At 45.1% G+C, this 22,963-nt stretch overlaps 2 protein-coding genes across 3 annotated transcripts; both read right to left on the minus strand.

The window, feature by feature from the left end:
- Positions 1 to 25: 25 nt before the first annotated feature.
- GPR160 (G protein-coupled receptor 160) lies at positions 26 to 3,525 on the minus strand. Of its 2 annotated transcripts, none has more exons than XM_072344332.1 (2): positions 3,362 to 3,525; positions 26 to 2,126 (listed from the first exon to the last, which is right to left on the minus strand). In XM_072344332.1, the coding sequence occupies exon 2, from the start codon at positions 2,069 to 2,071 to the stop codon at positions 1,052 to 1,054; it is 1,020 nt and encodes a 339-aa protein (XP_072200433.1). In that variant the 5' UTR covers positions 2,072 to 2,126; positions 3,362 to 3,525; the 3' UTR covers positions 26 to 1,051. The 2 variants fall into 2 exon arrangements, with proteins under 2 accessions (XP_072200433.1, XP_072200434.1); XM_072344333.1 differs by lacking the exon at positions 3,362 to 3,525 and adding an exon at positions 2,218 to 2,339 and having other exon boundaries at positions 1,052 to 2,126.
- A 2,025-nt stretch (positions 3,526 to 5,550) lies between these two features.
- Positions 5,551 to 21,573, minus strand: SEC62 (SEC62 homolog, preprotein translocation factor). The gene is made up of 8 exons (XM_072344331.1): positions 21,422 to 21,573; positions 15,784 to 15,892; positions 15,461 to 15,566; positions 12,773 to 12,977; positions 11,265 to 11,357; positions 10,022 to 10,082; positions 9,087 to 9,206; positions 5,551 to 8,520 (listed from the first exon to the last, which is right to left on the minus strand). Exons 1-8 carry the CDS (start codon positions 21,455 to 21,457, stop codon positions 8,054 to 8,056), a joined length of 1,197 nt encoding a protein of 398 aa, XP_072200432.1. The 5' UTR covers positions 21,458 to 21,573; the 3' UTR covers positions 5,551 to 8,053.
- Positions 21,574 to 22,963: the final 1,390 nt, after the last annotated feature.

Consider the following 22,963-nt stretch of genomic DNA (forward strand, 5'->3'; position numbering starts at 1 on the left):
TTATCCATCCCCTGTGAACTGAAGAGCTTCCTCGAGTAAGAGAACTAATGAAATAGTTTGGAAGTCTGAACAGGTTTTCCCTTATTGCACTAGAAACGCTTTAGCAAATGTAACTACTTTAATGTCAGAGTGATTTTGGCTCCAATGTACATTCTACTCTAGTCCAACCCATCCTTTAACCTTTGGCATGTACTCACATAACCTCGTAAGAGTATACGCTTACAGGAGTGCATGAGCTACGAGATCTAGTTTAGTGGCTTGTGGTAGCAACAGTAATGGGAGGACAGTTGAACTAGATGGTCTTGTAGGTCCCTTCCAACCTTGTGATTCTTTGCATCTGCTCAGTACAGGGGGTCTAGTCCAACCGTTCATATTAAGCGTGTTTGTTTTTCTTTTGCATTAAAGCTCTTACTGCTGTGACTGCAATTAAAGAATTTTTAATGTGAACATGCATACCTTAGAGGAACAGTAACAAGGAAATAAATCACTGCCTTTCTCGTAGTTGTGACAATATCCATCTTGCAATAGTTGCTGTAATCAAAGTTTATATTTCTGATGAAGGTATAGCCTCAATTAGGATGCTGCATTCCTCATTAACCATGGAAAAAATCTTAAACTAACAAAAACTTTAACAAGAAAATACACTAAAAAAAAACCATACAGCAGTTTGAACTTGACAGTTGGTCACCTCAATGCAACTGATAAAAAAAGGAGCTTTAGCCTATTAAAAGCTGATGTATTTTATACTATAAAACCTGAGATCATTCAATTTAAAACAATTGTAAACTTGTAGTAATAAACACCAGCTTTAACTAAGAACTTACTGTATGTAAGTAGTGGTCTTCTTTTAAGTACTCTGAAAAGGGAATAAAGCCCAGTGTAGAAGCGTGCAGCATCCCACATTCTGGTGCATTGTTCCTTACTGTACTCACGAATGTTAAATTTTCCTCCTGTGAATTGTAGATCTGGAGATGTTTCCCTGTGTTATCTGTAAGGGCCACAGAACATCAAAGTACACGCAGTCCTAGCAGTCTTTTCAGTCAGCAGCTCGTTAACAGATTACAATTACTGTGCCTGGTTTTTCAGCTGGCTCTGTGTTTTCATTGTCAAATGGCATAAAGCAGAACTTCCAGCTGACAAATGGATCTGTGGACCACATCTCCTCTGTCAGTTCGACATCGTGACATCGAAACCAGTATGCTACTGCAATAAGAAAGCTGTTGATGAAGTACAGCCATGGGACGTTCATCTCCATGTAGGCTGGAACCCAAGCACCAAGAAACAAGATGATAAACTGGAAAAGAACAAAAGGTGCCCAAGTACCAAGAAAACAGATGAGGAGTCTGGTCAGAAGCTGCCGCCTGAAACAAGTGCTGTTGTTGTTGGGCACGTAGGAGAACAGCAGAACGGGTTGGCTGGCAAAGGAGGCTACCCGCATGGACAGCAGCATGGTGATCATTTCCTTCCAGCAGACCACGAGAGCTATGCATATGAGAACCAGCATGGCAACTGAAACAGAGTAGCTCTGCACGCTGACAAAGACAGGACACTGATAACCAGAGAAATGGTTCTGAATTTCTAGTTCTTCATAGATAGCAGGAACTTTCAGAATACAAAAAAAAACAGAGATCCATATAAAAACCACAACAAAAATGTAAAATAATCTTCGACCTCTTCGGGGGAATTGAGAGGTTTGGGCTATAGTCACGTAATAATCCAGACCTGCCACGATATACACCGGGTAATGCAAAGTGCCATAAGTAAGAGAAATGATCTGGGTAAACAGGCAGATGTGGTACTTAGTGAATCTGACACCCCAGAGCGCAAAGTCCTCCAAGTAGAGGATGACAGCTATAGTCAGCAGCAGTACGAAATCAAGAAGTGCCAGGGAGACGCAGAAATATCCCATAAAACTAACTTTCACTTTCTTGTGCTTAACTTGCAGCATGAAGAGATCCAGGCACACTTTTCCAAGCATGACCAGAAGCAGCATGCAGCTGAACTCCAGGGGCCGGCTGAGCTGGGGCTGCTGGTACCGACTGGAGCAGTTCTCACAGCGTAGAGCAGCCATCCTCCCAGTGGTGAGAAGCAGCACAGTAAGTATCACAGGGCGCAACGCCTCATGTCTGGAAAGGAAAAAAACGTTTGCAGACGTTCATTTCTGGGGCACCTCTTCCAATGAGTTGTCCTGTATGGTATCAAATAGCAGAGACACACCTGAACTCTCCAGGTTCCTTAAGGGTCAAAAGCTTCAAATGATTAAACTGTCAAGAAATGCCTGATATGCCTCAACTTATGCTCTCTTGGGAGTTAAAAGACCAGTGTAAGCTTAAGTAAGTTACTTTTCTAGCTACTTTCCTAATGAAAGGGTTTGCAATAAGGTTGATGGTGTTTCTTCCCTATAGAAGCATGGCGGTCTTTCTGTCGGTCTGGGCAGAGGGGTGGATATTTCAGAGCTCCTTGGTATTGTGGGGAAATTACATAATCACACAGGAAACAAACTGTGCAACACGTGGGATGCGTTACATTATGGTCCCCCATATGGAAGCGAGACTGTGGAAATATCCAAAAGCAGAAAGGCAGCAAACCAAGGCATCCTATTTTTTGGTTGCTAAAATCTAGCAACTGTGCTGATCCAATGCAAGCAAGCTGTGTCTGTTGGCTGGGGCTTTTTGTGCACTCCTGCAGCAGTGTGGTGCTACAGCACTACGTGCCCTCACAGGTGCTGCTTTTCCCCTTCAAGTTGGTGTAATTTTTCTTATAACAACTCTTTCCACTTGTTTAAATGAATGCAAGAGGGCAGGATGGCAGGATATCAGCAAAAACTAGGCACGCTTTCTTCTCTCTTTGCTGAAGAAACAGGAAGGTGAGGCTGGTGTTTGCACAGCTCTTAGAACCGCAGACCAAAGCAAAGCACTAAGTCGTCTCCCTTTTCATTCTCGCTGTTCTGTGGGGCTGCTGACTGCGGCTTTGCTCGTTTCCTCCTTTCCCAGTTTTCTGCAAGAAGGCGCCCAACACTTCTGCCTTTTCGTTCGGCTAAAAGTGGATGTGAGGAACGTCTGAGGTCAGGCTGAAACAGCGAGTACTGCGGCTCAGCGCTCCGAGGCGGCCCCGGCAGCCGCCGCCTGCGTTCCTCCTGCGGGCAGAGCAGCGGGCCGGCGTTCAGCGCTCCGGTAACAACCGTGTCGGTAACTAACAACCGTGTCGGTAACTAACAACCGTATCGGTAACTAACAACCGTGTCGGTAACGCTCCTCCGCCCTCAGCGTTCCCCGCCCGCGCTCCCACCGCGTTCCGCGCTCCCCGGGTCGAGGCGGCGGCTGTGCGGGGCCGGCCCGCTCCCTGCCCGCCGAGCACCCACCTGCTGCGGCCGGCCCTCCGCGCTGCTGCTCGGCCGGGACTTTCCCTGCCTGCTCAGCCGGCGGCCATACCCGCCCCTTCGCTAGGCGTGTCGGGGTGCGGCCCCGCCGCCCGACGGAGGAATCCCCGCCCGGCCCCGTCTCCTCGCTGGGGATTCCCTCCCCGTAAGGCCGCACTTGGCGCACGGGAAGGGATGTTTCCCTGCGAGCCTTGTCCCAGCGAATAGATTCCACTCCGTCCTCCCCCGAGGCTTGCAGCAATGAAGAAAAGTTTGGAAGCAGATTAGGAGAGGGCTTATTGTTTGTCTAAAGAAAATGAGTTAGATAATCCTAAAGGTAGATGATGAAGCCTTCGAAATGAGTTGGCTTTTTATCTTGGATATCCTGTAGCAATCTACTGAATAGAATTAAAAAACAGGGAAAAGTACAAAACAAAAGGCAATAACAGCCGGGGCACCGTGAGGTGGTGAGGTGAGTCTGGGGGTGATCAGGCAGCAGTGCTGCTGCCAGGCCGGCCTCAGTACTTAACCCATGTTCATCACATCATGGCAGTGATTCCTAGGTAGTCAGCCTGAATCTTTGCTTTTCCTCAGTTCTTCCTGTCTGGACTTTGTTGCGCTTCAAAACCTGGTTGCCTTCCTACCCTTTATTCAGGAAGGCAGAAACGTACATCTCACCCCCGTGTGTTTCAAGAAATCCTACACTGACATCTGGGATGCTTCCAGCCATGTGGGAACTGGGAGATCAAACATATATTTGTGTGTTTTGCTTTCACGTGAGGGCAAAGGTGTAGTTATGAACGCCTGGAAAAGTTACTATGAGAAACTCCAAAGATTTGGGCTTTGACTTAATTTGGAGCTGAATGGCCATAAGAGCTGTGAGCAGAGCTGGCAGGAGACCAGCTGCAGGAGATGTGGAGATGGGCGCCCATCTGATAGAGCCTTTCCTATGCTTCTCTTTTTCCTGGCTATGCCCTTAGCTGGGTGTTGCCTTGCAGAACAGGTTTAATGCCTTAATCATCACATGATTTGTCAGCACAGGGCAAGCAATTTGAGTTTTGCAATGACCTGGTGCAGTTGTGCTCTTGCTGTTCCTGAAATGTCACCTCTCAGAAGGACAGGAGGGTGTTTATGAAGATCATAACAAAGGAATTAACTAAGAAATGTGTGCTAAGGGACAGCTTCTTTTTAATGAGGAAAGTACTTGACCGGTGTCCCATTCACAGGGTGTTTCCATGTACTGAACAGCCTTTTAAAAGCAGACAGTGTGCATTCCTTCTTTCTTGTCCTGAGTTTTGCATCTCTGAAGAAGTAAGGAGACAGGATTAGTGATGGATTCCACCTGTTCCATGTATTCCGATCTATATCTAAAGCATGATCCGTATCAACTGAGCACTGTTATCTCACTTTTCACTTGCATTTACACTGAAACTATTTGCACTGTGCTGTTGCTAACTCTAACTCATCTCCAAAGTCCTTTATCATAAGACAGTTATTTTTCTGCCTGATCATTATTTTCACATAAGAAATACACATGGCAAAATGAATGCCCGCTGTGTCAGCCAATGAGTAATGGACTCTTTGTGGACACAATCGGATCAGGAAATGTGCCTTTTGTTTTCCTGCACCTGTTGCTGTACTACAAATAAAATCATCCAATGTTTTATTAAATAAAACGAGAAGCCCTAATGAAATTGTACCAGCCATTACCAGGAAGTCTATTGAAAACATTCAGCAGCTGCTCAGCCTGAGTTTGTTTACACTGATAAGGCTGTTTTGTCCCACTCCTTATGTGCGACGCGAAGAAGCCGTAGTGCAGTCGTGGTGTGCAGCAGAGCCTTGGTGTGTTTCATATCTCTGCTCTGTCCTTGTGGTGATGATGCTTCTCTTTTCCACAGTGGTTGTTTTTCCAGGTGGTACTTTTGTTTTAGTTCGTAAGTCGCTTTGGTTGGTGGCTGCAGCACAGATAGTGACGCAGGGACAGCGAGGGGGAAGCAGCTCAGCAACTGTACGAGGGACATAAAGGGCAGGGAAGGGCTGCGTGGAAGATGAAAAGGATTTACTGTGTAAATTGAGCTCACTTGAATTGAGTCTGCCAACAGATCCGAGAGGGATTCTGACGGGGATGTCCAACTTCTGCCAGTAAAACAGCTGCATTTGGAAGATGTTCCTGCATTGCCTGGTGCTTCTGATGCCAACTGAGAGGTCTGAATATTACTTTGCTGTCCATGTGACCCTACTAGAGAAGACTTATATTCACAGAGCAGCTGGAAGGCAACCCTCCAAGCTCAGACAGCTTAGCTCCACAGTGTATCATGTGCTGAGATGTGCAGGTGGTTGCAGGAAGGAAAACACAGGGCTAAGACAGGCAGTGATATTTTCAACGTTTCTACATGTAATGTTTGCATATTCTGTGCTTAATTTTAAGCAAGGCAGCTGCTTGTCAGCCTTTCTCTGACATAACCAAAGGAAGATAAGTTTGGCTTAGAGTGTAGTTTAGCAATTAATTGAAGAACTGAGGCCTTTTTTCTTGCCATCCTCACAGTGTATGCTGCTGATCAGCCACCTGCTGCTGGACGTGCTGCCCGTATCTGCGTGCTGCAGCACTCAGTGCATAGCGGTGCTCTCTGAAGCACTAAGTGCAGACACCTTCTGGAAAACATACACATGCAAAAAATCAGCCAAACTTATTTCAGCTCCTGTTGGCAGCAGCAGGAATCCAACAAAATGAACTGCAGGGATGTCTTCCGCAGAAAAGCAACTTTATAAGTCTGCTCTTGCAGGGTAAACAGTAAGTTAGTTAGCAGGCTGCAGCAGTAGCTCTTAAGGTCAGATGTACTGCAAATCAGAGGCAGCCAGCTGAAGATTCTTGCACAGAAAGGGCTGCAGTTCTGTTCTCAACTCTGGATGTGAGGATGTGAAATGCAAGCGTAAAGAAAACTAACACCTGTATGAGCAAAGCATAAAGAGCATCCTGAAATGGCTGCTGAAATGAGTGAAATGGCTGTTAGCTGAGACCTTCACCATCATGTAACGTTCATCTCAGTATGGTAATGAAGGCAGTGACAGGACTTTGTTAGTTATTTTAATCAGTTCTAACATACAGGTTGTCCAGAAGTCAAACTATTTCTATAATGGGCCCTTCGATTTTTATGTTATATTTGTTTAAAAAGTGGTCCAATTTATCTGTTTTCTTACAGAGCAAATATCCGGATTTAAGGAACAAGTGACACTGTATCCAGTGAGTTTCAATCCACCCATTAAGACGTATCTGCACAAAAATAGGAATCTTCATCCAAAATGCTAACGCTGGAAGGAAGGGGAAGCAATTTAGAACTGAAAAAAGTGCTGAGTGAGTAAAACTAAGATGACATTACCCTTATATTCTGAGAGTTGGTTCAGGAAACAATCAGATCTACAGCTCCTGCTTAAGTGATCTCGAGGAATGATGCCAAGTTTAAACTTCTTAAATGTTTAGTTAACCAAAACATACAGCATAGCCTCCAAACATCCAATACATAAGGGATGCGTAAGAGAAACTGCACAAACTACTTCCAGGTATTTATAAACAAATGATTTATCATCACTTCATATTAGCTTTGATTATCTATATTTCTGAACAAGCGAATACTCTCCCGGCTCTTCTGTTTAAAAAGTATTCCAGTTCCAGAAAATAGAAAGTTTTAACATTAAGGCATACATACAGCTATGTTGTTTGCTTTCATTTAATAAGGATCAATTTACTCATACTCAAATACATGGAATGTTGGCACAAAACTAAAGCTCTTGTGGAACAGCTACTGATCATACACAAATATTCCGTGAGGTCCTCTTGACTTGCATTTTCTCTGATAGACACACCACAAAATGGCTTTATTCATACAAACTGAACGCTGGATCAAATCTCTAAATAATAAGTAGCAGATAAAGTAAATGGTTTGCTTTATTTGTAAATTATGTACAGAATACATTATTTTTTTTTTTTAATTACGATGGAGCAGGAGAAAGAAAACAGCCATTACTTCCAATTGCTGCTTCCTTCACCTGCTGGAGATGACGTCTTTCTCTGAACCAGATGTACAAAAACAGTTTGGATTTCCTAAGTTGCTGGCATATAGTCTGGAGAAACAGAGAACACTGCAGCCAAATTCAGCGCTACCAGCTCTTATATTTTCAGCAAAATACTTCTGCTAAAACTACTTTAGGAAAGTTTTCACAGTCTTTTGAAAAGGAAAAAAAAAAAATCAAGAAACATATCAAGAAAGCTGTGGGCTAAGAAGGGCTTTATCTAACTAGCTATCAAATGAGTACAACTAGGAATAGTCTGAGATTTGGTCATTCAACTTTTTACCTGTTTTACAAAAGGAAGTCTGAGAAGCAGAACTATCTGACCAGTTATGCAAGTACCAGAAGGCTGTGGTTTTCAATGTCTGAGGACGATCTGGGCAATCTATTAATCAAGAGAAAACTTGTCAGGTTGATAAAACTTCTGTAAATGTATATTAATGACTAACATAGTACCAAGTAATCAAGTTAATGGTTAAAAAAAAAAAAAGAAGGAACTAGATATAAAACTGTTTGGTAATGTGTATATTTCAGCAAACAAAGATGCTACTGTATGGTCTATGTTTTGGTGATCAGCCAACAAAGAAAATCCAACCATTTGCACATACTTAGTCCCACCAGCACAGCCAGTTATGACTTCTCGTGTGAAGGCCTACTTTCGGTGTCTTCTTCCTCTTCCTCTTCACAATCCCCTTCATCTGTTTGCTGTTCAAGTTCCTCTTTTGTGATCATTTCAAAGTCGTTTCCATTTCCACTACTGTGCTGGGACCTGTCATCTTCACGCCTGTCACTGTCTGTGTCTGAATGCCGCTCTCCTCCTGAGCCTTCCGTTCCCGAGTTCCTCGTTGCTTCTGTTTTCCCATCTTCTTCTTCCTTCTTCTCACTATCTGATTTCTCCTCACTGTCATATTTTTGCTGCTTTTTGGATTCTGATTTTTCCTCTTTCTTTAAGTCTGCTTTTGGTCCTTTGTATTCGTGTGTGTACAGGGGCCTGAAGGAGTCAATGAATCCCACATCTGCTGTAAGGTTTGGCAGGAACCAAAAGTGATGCCTTCCTCCGGTGATGAGCCAGATAATCAGGAAAAGGATGCAGCGAGCTGTATTAAAACAATGTGAAGGTTTGTTATAATAGCATTCACAACGTACAATGATGTCTGGTGTAAGTCATACTAACATCCACACAAAGCCACAACAGCAACAAGCTTTGGGAAAAGTCTTTTAGTTTTGTTACCAACCCCTTTCCCCTGCCCCCAGTAATCATGTATCATCTGTGATTCACCTCTTAATGCTTTCAAATCCTGGTTATATCATTCTTACTCCAGAATCTATTTTTTACGCTCTGGGTTTGATTTTGCTTTTGCGTGGGCTTCTCGGTTTCTTTTTGTGTTTGGTTTTAAACTGAGGAAATAAAATCTCCACTGTACAGGAAAACACAAATAGGCCAAACGAGGTGGAGATTTCTTTCCTTCTGCAGCACAACTCTGACACCCCGTGGCCACCAGGGAAATACAGATGCAGAATCAATCAATCTGGCTGCTGCTAAGAACAAATTAACCAGATGGGACTGAGAGATTCGCACACCTCAAACAGTGCCTAAACATATGATATGTTTCTGCTCTTCTAGATTTCACCTACTGAGGAAATGAAGGTTACTGACACTTACCAACGGCAAGAAGAAGAATACTGGCTACAAAACAGCCTGCACCTACGCTGAGGTAATATACACCAACACGCATTTCTGCTGGCCAAAGTGGAAACAGAGTTGCAGCTATAACAGCAATCACTAAATAGAAAGAGGAAAAGAATGAGAAACATAATTAGTTCTTCCTGACATAAACACGAAGGTTCTAGGCTTACCTCTATTCAAGGTACTGGGTTAGCAATGCATGAGTTAGATAACACTGATTTATGCCTTGACTGAAACCTTTCCTAGTCCCACTGCTGCTTTCATTATGGGTAGACAGACACTTAGGGATACTACCACATGCAGCAAGTACTTGATCACCAGAGAGAACTGCTGAAAAGGCTGAAAGCAAGAAGGTGATCAGGGAGCTGCCAGTAACCTGCCCAGCAGGAAGCAGGCAGTGAGCTGGGTGCAGTCCTTGGGCACCACCAACTGATCAGAGAGCTGAATGCAGCCCCAGGGGATGACTCCAGAGTCAGTTTTCTGCTGTGGAAAGCTGAAAGTTACAGGTCGGGCTGCTGGAATAGCAGCACCGTTAGCTGTGAGTTCACGGATGTGAGTTAACATCAAGATTACATTTAATTAAAAGCCAGCAGTTGATTTGGCCTAAACTACAGAAAGAACAAGCCTAGGGTCTGAAAGGTATTATTGAAACAGCTCGCAGCCACGTGCAAATTCCAACATTTTCTAAAGCATGTCACAGCCGTGTCCTCTTCTGTATCTTTTATTTGCAAGTGTCCTCCCTCCATCCCGAGATCAAACTTCCCATAGTGTGACTGCTGACAAATTGTGCTAAAATGCAACAAAAAAAGTTTTCTCTGGGAAGAAGATATAAATTTCTCCAAGGAGAGATACTCCTGTTTGGTAACGCGGCTGCATTTATGGTGTGCTTGCCAACATCTGCTCTTACTTACCAAGTACGAGTCCCATGGCAAATGTTTTAAAGTGAACAGGGTCGTAGATCCACACATACACCTACAACAGAAATAATGTTTAACACTTGAAAAAAAAGCTCTCTGACACAGGATTTTTTTTTTACCTCACTCAGATTCTTAGTGCTACCCTGATGCTGGTTTGCACTGAACAAACAGCACTTCAGTCAGTACCAAAAGAGGGCAAGGGGTACCGGAGGAAGCATTGCATTTTGAATAGCACTTGAAACAGAGCAACTGCCAGGAGAGACAAACAGCCAAGGGGCTGCATGCCTGCATGCCCATACTGATTGCCTCAGGTATGTACTGATCATAATCTGAGCCTGGGGGCGGGAGCCAAAGGCACTGCACAGCGCAGTGGCTGCGGAGAGGTTCCTGCTGGGAGGGAATGCATTTCTGGGCTGGTTATAAAAAACATGGGAAGTTTCAAAATGCAGCTGTTGAAGAATTCCTTCATGAAATTAGTTATTACCCAGATTGATTTTCAGCTGATGTGAACGGTCCTACAGTAAAACTGACGGGGAAATGCAAGATTCAGAGTATTACTGAATCAAGGTGATTATTGGTGTATGTTTGTTTGTTTTTCCATTACACATCAGTATTGCTCAGCATGAAGCACAGACAAGTTTTGTAAAAGTAAAAAGACTTCTCCAGTCTGTCAAATGAAAAAAATATAAATTGCTTCTGGCTTTGAAGAGATTCCTTTAAGAGAAAACAAAACAGAAAACCAACAACAAAAACAACCAAACAAGGCGATGCATGGACCAAAGCATCAAGCTGAAATGCTCCAGATGAGCCAGAGTTGTTCAGCCTTAGGAAAGATGCTTCCCGGTAGAGTTATCTGAACAAGTACAACTAAAAACTGTCTTCACAGTTACAATTCAAAGCAGCAGCCAAGTACTGTTAAGCAGGAGCCCTCAGCAGAAGAGTTGATGCAAAGTACCAGAAGGTCACCTCAGAAGAGTCATTAAGACTTCCAGAGTGATGCAACATGAAGTATTTAATGTTCTGCTTCACCTCATGGCCAAAAACACAAACCTCTGGGAATTATTCTTTCTATTAGACACCAGATCTCTAATCTCCTTGAAGATAGCTAAAATTTGATGCTGCAAGATCAGCCACCACATTGTCATTATTTCTTCTGTCAACAGGACAATAGAGAGTCTGTGGGATTCCAGTATATAATGCGTTGACATTAAATTCACAAAGTACCCATAAACCTTACCTCATTTCCATCTAAGAAAACTTGGTCTTCGTGTGGCTCGAGCTTAAATTTCCTCTTAGTTTCCTTTTTTTTTGGTGTTCCTGGGGTCTCATCCTGAGGACAAACATAAACTATACATGAAAAATCACACACAGGCTCTGAATTTCTACTATTTGAATATATCCAACCTGATGACTTTTCACAAATTAAAGCATCAAATGTGACCATAACCGAAGGTATTTTGTTTCCTCCTGTTCTCCTGGGTAGTTAAAGATACAGGAATACTGTAAGGACAGAGAAATTCTATTTTGCATAGTACCTAAAGACAAGACTGTAACCTCAGGATTGCATTATGTGTTCAAATGCACATCAAAGCTCCACCGATGTTCTGCGTAGAGACCACCAACTCTCTTGCAATTACTTGGTAGCTTGGTGCCACATTTACCACGTGGGCATCTTTCCAAATCAATATCTGCCATGCTATCCTCTACCTTCCTCAGTTCCTTTCAGATCTCATGCCTCCCTTTTCCCTGCCTCCTTTCTCTTTGCTAGAAATTAACTTTCTAATTTTTGCCCTCTGATAAGTTAGTATCCACTGCCTTTTATACCAGCTACTAAAATATCAGCTTGATAATTAATGATTAAAGATTAACATTTAATAATGTAACACTTCAGACAACAGGGAAATGGAGGAGTTCATAACTCTCAGTATCAGCACTTTAAGGTATCTCAAGTTTGGTAGCCTTATTCTGGCTTCTTCATTTAGATCACCAGCAAGTTTATTTTGTTCATAATTCCCTTATCGGCCATGTAACTTTATTCTGAGATCCGGACCTTTGCACAGGCAGACTATGCCTTTAGTTGTGTGCCATTACCTCACTTCAGAGTGTTGGAGGCGGATTAACTTGTGAGGCTATCCTACCAGCTCACACTGTATTCAACCACTGAACACATAACAAAACACACCCCTCTTCATCAAGTGTCAGCTATAAAGAGAGTAAATGAAAGGTCTATGAAAATTAAGCACTGTGTAATTACTGACGGATCTCCCTTACACCAACATGGCTCACCACTACAGAACCATTCACAGGCACCAAGTATCACATCCCAAGCTTTCTTACCACCAAACATGGCAAAAATGCTCATTTGTTTTACGTGTGCAGCTGCACTGCCTTGAGATGTCAGGTCACACACACACACGTCAATCTGTGCTACAGAACACTTGCACAAAGCATCAGTGCCTGCTGAAGCTGAACAGAAGCAGTTTCTTATTAACTCAGCCCACGTTACAAGATGATGAGGTACACGGAGACACAAATGAAGTGTCTGCTGTGATCCCAATCAGAACTGGAACTCCAAAAAGCTAAAAAGGTGCATTTTCGAGACTAAGATTGGCAAAAGAGAAAAAAAAAAAGCACCTCACCCTTTGGAACAACCAACCAAATGTTTAAGCCATGTGTCATGGTTTTGTAATGTAATCTTCACAACATCGTATTCTCTGCTGACAGGTTTGTCTCTTTCTCCCTTACCTTCTTACACTCTTCTTTTTCACCATCCTTTTTCTTTTCTTTCTCCTTCTTGGTTTTTTCATCTTTGCTGCTTTCCTTCTTGCTTTTCTTCTCCTCTTCTTTCCCACTCTCAGCTTTGCCTTTTTCCTTTTCTTTCTTTGTGTCCTTGTCAGGTTTCATTTTCATCACTTTTAATGCTCGATGAAAGAACTGCTTTTTCAGGAGTCTTAAAACGAAAGAAGTTAAATGACATATTTAAGCGTTGCTGGAATAATCATGCTTACATGCAATTAAACTATTGGATACCAGTCTAGATTACCTACTGAAGATAATCATGTAAAGCGTAACTGAATGACAGTGAACACCACCGTGAACTACCACATCTCATCTCTTGCTTGGCTGTTTTTTCACCTGTTCAAAACTTAATACAACCCATACTCTTCTGCAGCTGAATTTTGAACAGATATAAAAGAATACACGAGATGTAGGAAGGAGAAAACCATCAGGCCGCCAATTTAATTAGCTTTTAATTAATTAACTTGTGCAAGCATTCCAGTCATGTCAGCTACAAACATACCTTACAGCATGACCATACTCAGCTGGCTGGGCCAAAGGAGGTGGTACTTGGCAGTCTTGAAGTTGTCACCAACAAGTAATGTCCACAAAAGGACCATACCCGTATTCCATGCAGGAAGAACAGAATACTGCTCTTCAGACTGAGGGCAAGCAGTGACGTACGAAATCCAAGGGCCAATTCACCTCAAAAAGCCTGGCCTTATACATCAGATTGATTTGATTTGCACTTGGTTTCCTTCATCTCTTGCTGCAGATCAAGTCCTTATGCTGGACTGCTTGTGAAATTAGGTAAACTGACTGCCCTGAGCAGTGGCAACTCCCCCAGCTTTATCATTCAGCATGATGCTGTGTGTATAGAACATCCCTTTGGCCAGTTTGGGTCAGCTGTGCTGGCTGTGTCACCTCCCAGCTCCTTGTGTACCCCCAGTTCCTCGCTGGTAGGGCAGCATGAGGATCTGACATGTCCTGGGTTCTGTGCAGCACTGCTCTGCAACAACTAAAACATCAGGGTGTTATCAACAGAATTCTCATCTTCAATCCAAAACACAGCACCATACCAGCTACTGTAATCTCTACCCCAGACAAAACCAGGACATGGGAATATTTAAATAGAAAAAAAACCAACCAACAACAGCAAAAAGAAACCTTCCTTCAGACAATTGTTTATGTAGTTTCTAGCAGCACAAAGTCACTTTCTTGGGAGCAACTATTTTCTTCACAGCTGTACACTCAGGTTGGCTCAGGTACTGAGCAGCCCACAGGTATGGCCTTCAGGGCAGCTCTTTCCCAACCTCTCGGCTCTCTTTAGATCTGCTGAATGCAGCATTATTGCTGTAGTTTACCTGTGCCAAATCCCCCCACTGGAACAACTTCCTAAGCTAAGATCAATACGTTAAGTGCACCAGGAGACCTTATGCATTGGAGCAGTATAATGAATTCAGATAGTAAAGTGTTTTAAATATGGAACTATTCAATGCAATTGACACAGGATGAGGGAGCAGAACCTGATCCTTGTTTTCTGTTGGACTGGACAGGCAAAACAATCACAACAGCTACACCAAGAGAGTTAAGGCACTTGCTTTTAATATGAATAAGTGCCTAAACAGCCTTATCCTGAAGGGAGTTCAGGGTAACGTTCAAAACCCTGAGAGCAGTTTTAATGGCCAAAGGTGGTCTTATCATTATCAGTGATTCAAGGGTCTGCAAGAGAAACCGAGCTGCAGCCATGGTATGGTGCCCAGTGGATCATCAGTGCACCAAGTGATACCGGTGGCAAAAAGCACAGAGCAGAGGGTCAAATTCATTTCATTTTCACACTATGTAGCATTCATTACAGTGCTGGGCCTGAAGGACTTAGCCAGCTGCTGTCTTACCTGAGGCTTCAGTAATCAAAGAACAAATGTACAGGCACTTACGTCAGTCCAGAGATTCTTGAAAGGGAGACTTATTTTTCTGCTTGCATTAAAATAGTGTTTGTATTTTTCTCTATTTTCTTGAAAAAGTCAGCACAGGGATTAAAGTTCACTGAACCAGCTCTGCCTCAGCCCTAGAGTTGAGGGCAGAATCTCACCTTGCTGGATGGCTACGTAAAAGACGCCCCAAGAACAGACGGAGCATTAGCCATAATCTTAATTTCGAAGTGGCTTCTGCAGAGCTCGTCAAGACTAAAATGCAGCCCCAAAAAAGGGCAGAAGAGTCAGAATATGCCGTTCATCTAAACAAAGCACTCTGAGTACGCTAAGTGACAGCGACATACCACACGAGAGGCATAACAAGAACCTCAAAGTTCTGCTTTTGCTGTCATGGCAGACAGAGGGAGGAGATGTGAGAAATCTGATCCTGCCTACTTAAAATAACTTCAGAATTTAGGAAAACTTGCTGTGCCAAACAGCTTAATGAAAGCATGGGAGAGTTCTGGGAACAAAGATGATGACACTAAGTTGTGTCTATTTCTTATCTTACACCCTCCAACATAGCAATAAAAATACAGTCTTTATTTTTCCGTAGTAACACAAATGTCTTAAAGAGTGTGTGGACTCCTTTCATCAAAGCAGCCTAAGCAAAAGTGGTTCTGAGGAACTCAGACATCTTGACAACTATACTCATTATTCAAACTGATGAATTAGGCCATACCTGTTGCAGTAATCAACCACAGACTCTCGAGTTGTAAATAAAGCTTCCTCTCCTTTCTTGGCCTTTGCCCACTTTGAATCCAGGAGGCAATCCACAGCTTTTGAGGCTAGAGAGAAAAGTGGGGGGAAAAATCCCCAAACATTAATCACTTATTTTATCATCATCATTAATTTTACAGCTATCAAATGCCTACATAAGTTTTCAGAACCGTACCGTAAGACCAAGACTTACTAGATAAAGCACTAATAATGAAAACAAAAGCCCTCCTCCCCAGCGCAGTGTTGGTGGAAGCAGTACCATTCTCTGGTTAAAAGTAACCCTACCAATGAAGTAATCCACTCGGTGGCCCATCATGTTGGTGGATTTTGTCGGGCAGTTGAACCGTAAGTATTTAGCAACAGCCTTCTCTTCTTTGAATGGCTCACCCACCTCCTGCAACAGCAAAGGTACAAAATTAACATGGGTTTAAATACGCAGAAAACACTCATTTGGGCTCAAAAATCAGAAAAGGCATCCTCATTATCTTATGGCAATGATCCAGAGGTGATGGCTGAACTCATTTAGCAGCTGTAGAAAGGGCATGTTAACGGAGGGACTAAAAGCTTGTACTGGGAACCCAGCAAACGGGAAGCTGCTTACGAGGCTGGATGAAAGCAGCGGTGAAGCTGAGAGCAAAGGAAACCAACAGAGAGGAATTAGTATGTATGAAATGACAGCAGCACAGGCGTATGGACAGAACACAAAGCACACAAAGCAGCTCAACTGTCGCGTGAAGGAGGAGGGAAAACCACGTTGAAAAGTAGAAACATTTCTGCAGACGTTTTCAGTGCTGCTGCATGACTACAAAATGACAAACTTCAGAGCAGCACTGAGGAGATTCTGTCCACCTCGGTGCTAGGAACAGCCCTACACAGCATGGCATGAAGCACATGGAACTTCCAAACGTGCACGTTAGGAAGAAGGAGCCCTGTGAAATGGAAACGCAAAGACAAGCAGATGCTGCTATGCCAAAATAAAAACTTCAGGCAGTGAGAGCTGTTAATTTTCAACAGTTTGCACAGCTAACTTTCAAAGTCAACTGGTTAATTAATGACCTTCCCAGCAGAGATCCCTGCCTTTCCTGTCTTTTTGCAAGAACATAACACTGGTTCAACAGACCTCCAAATTACCAAGAGCACTCAGTGGTTTGTTACACCTGAGACCACTATTTCAAGCTCAGTATAATCTGTGTAAAACCCGGCCAGGTGATCCTAACAGCCTCCAGATGCACTTCGTCCTTCTTCTGTGGTTTTACAAGTCTCTATTAAACATCAGACAGCTCGTGGGAGGTTCGGGTTGGATCTTAGGAGGAAGTTCTTCACACAGAGGGTGGTGATGCACTGGAACAGGTTGCCCAAGGAGGCTGTGGATGCCCCATCCCTGCAGCCATTCAAGGCCAGGCTGGATGTGGCTCTGGGCAGCCTGGGCTGCTGGTTGGTGACCCTGCACATAGCAGGGGGTTGGAACTGGGTGAGCATCGTGGGCCTTTGCAACCCAAACCATTCTATGATTCTGTGACTATTCACCAATGGCAGTGTATGTATGCACATAATTGACGTGCAGTGGTTTGATGTCCCTGCATATGTATATTGTAATTCACCAATTGCTTTACCAATTTTAGTCCTACGCCAGATTTGAGTTAACAGCAACAAAACAAATTGCCGCGCACTTAAAGAAAATGAATGAGCATGTGCCATGCCCAGTGCACAGAGCACCCCGAAGTGCCATGGATACTAATGACTAAATGCAGCAACTGCCTTTCAGAATAGTGCTTTTCTAATAGTTCCTACCAGCTTGTTACACTTACAGCAACCATTCACAGGGCAAACGTTATTCTTTCTAACAGACTGTAAAACAGCCAGAGAAGCTACAGATATTGACAGCACTTATCTCCTGCTAGCACTGCACGCGTTGGTCCACACTGGATTTGCTGGTATCCCAAGCACAGGTTTTGAGCAATGCAGTTCAACTGATCTTCACCTTCAAATGCAGCAACAGCCAGACACCACCAGGCTACTTAACCTCCCCGTGCAGTTAGAAAAGGATTATGTGGATTAATCAGGGGGCAGTCTGAAACAAATTAGAAAGCTTTAAAACAGATGAGATGGTCTTAAAAAGCGCATGAAAACTTTCTGCTATTTCAAGTTTGCTTTTTACTGGAAAGACAGACAGATTGAAGAAAGATATCAAACTATGTCTTTACAGAATGCTGTGAAAGGTCCGCTCAGTTAATATTCTACCATCAGACTTTCCAGTCAGTGAAAAACAGGACACTGCAATGTTTCCAGATAGTTCTGCAGGAGGTTTTATTTTAGACCCTCGCATCTAATTTAATTTTACGTACTGAAAACTCATGGGAAGTTGCAATTCCTGATAATTTACACATTCTGGAAGAATGCCATTAAAAATAAAACCAAACTTCTTATCTAGCCAGACAGAAGAATTTCAGCTACAGGAGGGCGGGAGGAGCAGTGCTCAGCCTGCCCACTTACTACTAAACGCAGTGCAGAACTGAGGCATTTTTAGGAGTAACCCTCAAGCATTCCCATCAAAACTGTGTCCTACAGGAATCCACAAACCAGGTCGGAGACTTTCAAAGTGAATGGAAAGCATTAACCAAATTCACTTTTTTTCCATTATCTCCCAATTCAAAGCATTGCACAGTGCCTTCCAAATGGCCTTCAATACACAGCTGTAGCTCCCAACTTAATTAAACCTCTAATTGGGACCGAAACAAAAGAGGCCTGTGTAACACTAAAAATCAGAACATCTGAACGGAGCTATGAAAACCACTGTAGGCAGAGCTGCTTTCTTGCTTTCATCTCTACCCAAGTATGACTTATTCAGGTTCTCCTGGCACCGCTCAGTGAAGGCCAAAAGGCACAACCGTGGTTTGAAATTTCACTCATCTTTTTCTGCTCTGCATCACAGGCACAACCCGAGAGCAGAGGATTTCTTTCTGCCATAGAAACAAGGTTTCTGGAAAATCAGAACAGAGTAAACGATGATTATCACTCACAGCACAAGTTACTTCATGTGCACACAAAAATTGCAAGGATTTATGCTGCTTTGTTTTAAAGGGGCCATGAAAACTCCTTGATTTCAATGATACAAACGTGTTCTTACTTTCCTTTGCTCCCAAACCGGAGAGCTTTGGTTTTCAGAACCTGGTTTTTGATCTAAGCTTGCTGCAGCCTACACTCCTTTGGTACATGGCCAGCACCACGTATGAAATACATGCAGAATAGGAAGTGCTGACTCTTAACTCATCACTAAGTGCTGAGATCCAAATCTGCACAGACATTTTCCAGACCTTTCCTAACATCGAACTTACACTGCAGCAGGTGCAATGAATTCCCACTGGCTTGAATGCTTGGGTGAACTCCACTAAGGAACTATCACCATTTTAACCATCTTAGGAAAGCGAATCCAACCCTAAGGAGGAGAAAAGGTCCCCCTGCATCACTGTCTGCAAGTAAGAAAGAGATCTGGGGGATGGCCATCAAACTAATGCATCTCCTTGAGCAGACCGCTCTAACCAGCGCTGCAATGCCAGCACTTCCCCACAGCACAGGGACAAGCTCCTGCTCTGCTGGGCTGAGGACTCAGACATCAGCATCTCAGAAGGTGCCGGGTGCGTCAGACTACCAGGATTTGTGATAAGAAAAACAACGAACAGGCCAGTTGCAATGCAGTTTGTGTGCACTGTCACCTCAGAAGATCCTTTACATTCGTTCACAAAACCCAAAGCCACAGGAAGCAGCAATGCAGCTGTTGCACATCTTTCTTCCAGCAGAGCCAAACCAAGACACGACAGAAGAACGGGGTAGGACTGTTCATCCCGATTTCTACCTGTCCATCAGCAGAAGCATCTCAAAGCATGAATCCAGACATCGATTTGCAGCTGAGACACTTGCCAAATCACGGCCTTAAGCACCGTTTCCCCTATTTATAAAAGCAGTATTTATACACATCAGCATTTCTAGAGCAGAGGGCAGGGCATAAGATGCTACACAAGTGCTATTAATCGCAGCGCAAACACAGCTCCACATGGGCAGAATAAAACCGTGCGCGGTGGAATGTGGCCAACGTAATTAAACCTTAATGCCTACTTAACAATCAAACTGCAAACCTGCCAAAGCGCCACACGTTACTCAGCCTGTCAAAGACACTGACTGAAGATGCTGCGTTTAAGTCAGCACTGTGGGACCAACTGCTTTTCCCAAGAGATGAAATAGCCTTAATTGGGTTACTGGAGTAAAAGGCAAAGACACCCCGCTTCTTTCAAGGGGTATCTGTCTGAACACACTCGTTTCTCTACTGCATATCTGTGTTAATTACAGCTAAATTACTGCCAGGAGTGACGCTGCAGTCTTTACCTATGAGATGTCTTCATTCAGACTTTTGATGTTAAGATCTCTGTAACTTTCGCCTTGCTGCCACAGGAAGAGCCTGCGCTACACAGCACAGATTAGGCAATGCACCTGGTGTTACAGAACGCATTTTTGTAACAAATCTTTCCTGCTCCCACCTCTGATGGGGAACACATAAAGCAGGCTTGAGAGAATTCACAACTACCACGATTTGCAGAGCTATCCTGAAATGCGATAATCACACGGGGACCGTGGCAAGAAAGCTCAAAAAGTTTACTAAGAAAACGAAGGCAGAAAAATACATATTGCTTTATTCACTCTGCCCAATTAAGAACACCCTCTGGGCATTCAATGGCCTCCTTTGTTCATTGTTTGGCCTCCCCGCTGTTGTTGACATACACTGGGAAACTACCAAGAAGCAACAGACATTTATCGTTATATCACAACTTCAGACCACAATCTAAAACCACGTTAACACAAATGCAATTACTAACAAATCTATTGCTCACGGGCTGGGAGTAAGCTTGTGCTTAAGCCCAGAGCCCTGGCAGTTACACGTGGCATCTGATTGCGTTTGGCTGCTTTTGATGGATGGGCTACTGCTGTGTGTGGGAACAGGCAGTCTGCAGCAGTCTGAAGTGATCGCTCTGACGCCCAATACCTGTGCCAGGTAAGGTTTAATATGATCACAAGATCCGGATTAATGACCCCTTGCTTTTCCTTCACAGAAACTTGAATTAAAGAGCAAAAAGGAGCCGCTGCTGTATTGACACATCTCTGCCTTCTTGGTGACAGGGAGGAGGATGAGAACAGGAGGAGAGCTTGGATGGCGGCTGGGCATAGGGATGAGGTACGGAGTTTATGTCTGTTGGACGGCGCTATGGTTCCTATCACAACTATTATCTCTGCTCACAGCACAGCAATAAACCCTAAACAAACACTACTGAGTGTGGGGGTTAACAACAGAGGGCAGTGACAGTTGTTATAGTAACCGATGCTGCCAGCACCGCAACACCTGCACTGCACACTGCAGGAACAGCCGCTCCTTCCTGTCCTGCGTGGGCACCCGGGCAGCCCCCAGGGCATCACACCACCGCCTCCTAATACAGCCCGAGGCTGGCCAAGCCTACACTGAGACACACCGCGTGTCTTTTGTAAGGAATAAGTTTCCTTTCCCCGCCGCATCGTTTCCTTCGGGTTGGGGCACGTCGGCGCCGAGCCGCAGACCCTCCCCCCCCAGGGCTATCAGGGCTGAGCGGAGGACCGGGGCCGCGCGCCGCCGCTCGGGCTGTGCCACACGCGGGGCTGCCCCCGGAACGAGCCCGGCTCCTGCGGGGCTCCTACCGACAACGCTTAGCGGAGCCGCCCGCGGGCACGGCCGGGCCGCGCAGCCTGAGCCGAAGCCCGGAGCCGCCGGCCCATAGCGATGCGCGGAGAGGCCGCCGGACCGGGGGAAGCCCGGAACCCGCCCGACCGGAGCACCCGGTCGGCCCGACGGGAGGAGGGGGCCGCGGGCCGGGAAGGAGGGCGGGGGGGGAGGCTCGGCTACCTGGATCCGCTTCCTGTGCCGCCGCCGCTCCGCCATGTTGTCCCCGTCTGCTCCGCGGTGACGTGGGCCGGGCGGCGGCGGAGGCCTCGCGAGAGGCGGCGGGAGGAGGCGAGGCCGCGCCCCTCGGCCCCGCGCGGCGGCGGGAGTGGCGGCGGTGGGGGCCGTGCCGGGCCGTGACGTCGGTGTGCCCGCAGCTCCATCGCTGCCCGGCCGTCCCCGCGGGCTCTTGTTGTGCCTCCCTCCCTCGGGGCTGCTCCTTCCGATTGCGGAGTGCTGGCAGCCACGTGCTGCGCCCACCTCCTTACCGGCCTCGGTGAGGTGCTGCCCGCCTCGGCGCGCCGCTTCACACACAGGTGCCGTCCGGTGCGGAAAGCAGCCGATGGCAGAGAAAAAGGCTTTTAGCTGAGGCAGCCCCGCGTGCTTTGGCCGTGAGGTCACTGCAGTTAGCGAAGCGTGTGGCGATTTGTCCCGGCTCCGTGTTCCCAGTCCGTGCCGTGTGTGGCACTTTGGGATGGAAAAGTACACGCGGAGCTGTACCGCCCTGCACGGCCCTGTACTGTTGGAACCTCTGTGATGAAAACGAGGTAATTAAAAGCCCGACATCACTTCCAGTAGTTGCCCTGAATGGCCGTGCCAGCGCTGTTTATGGTGCACCATCTCCCGACTGCTTTCCCGGTGCTGTTGCTGGGCAGAACAGTTACACAAGTTACAAATTAAGCTGTCTGACTGCAGAACGAACTATAAAAAGTACCGTTGGAGAGAGAAGATGATAAATAAACAGCAATGAAGGCTTTTATGGTGACAATAAAACAACCTGTGGGCAAAATATGTTTAGTCAAAAGCATGCTTATAAAAAGCAATCACCTTAACAGTTATTTGATTGCTTAACTTACAGTGATGTACAAGCACATCTGAGGCTTTCTTGCAGGGAGACTTCCAGCCGTCTGTACATGGTGGCTCACTAATCACAACAGCCTGCCATTGGTGCTGAACCACGGCTTGGCACCCAAAGCGTACAGGTGTTACTGACAGGACACCAGCACAGGAGGATGCTAGCTTCCAGAAAGGCAATTTGGGCTTAATCTCCTTTTTATGTTCTTCACAGAGCTTTTAATTCATCTGGAGCTTGAGGAACAGGAGTGGTTGTGAGGACAGCTGGGCACTGAGCTGCATGTTGGCGCAGCACAGTGAGCAAAGTGTCCACCTCAAGCAGATCTTTGGAAGGCACCAAGGCTGGAAGGTGACGCAGGCAATGTATCCTCCAGTGTGAGGCGCTGAGTGGAGCAGTTACTGCCATTTTGAGCACACATCCTGTCAAGACTGAATCCTGCGTGGAACAAGTTCCTTTGTAGCCACAGATACAGCCTGAGAACGAGGGAGAAGCCAGTGGCAAAGTCTCAAGAAAACCAGGCAACAGAAGGGAAGGTTCAACTGCTTGCATTTAAGGTGAGTGTACCTGTTAACTGCGGGGCAGGCTGGAAAAGGAGCATTTCAGAACCATGCAATGTGTTCAAAGTCTCTTGAGCGACAACTGCCATTTCT

This window comes from Excalfactoria chinensis, chromosome 9, assembly GCF_039878825.1.
Source record: "Excalfactoria chinensis isolate bCotChi1 chromosome 9, bCotChi1.hap2, whole genome shotgun sequence".
Taxonomy (NCBI): Eukaryota; Metazoa; Chordata; class Aves; order Galliformes; family Phasianidae; genus Excalfactoria; species Excalfactoria chinensis.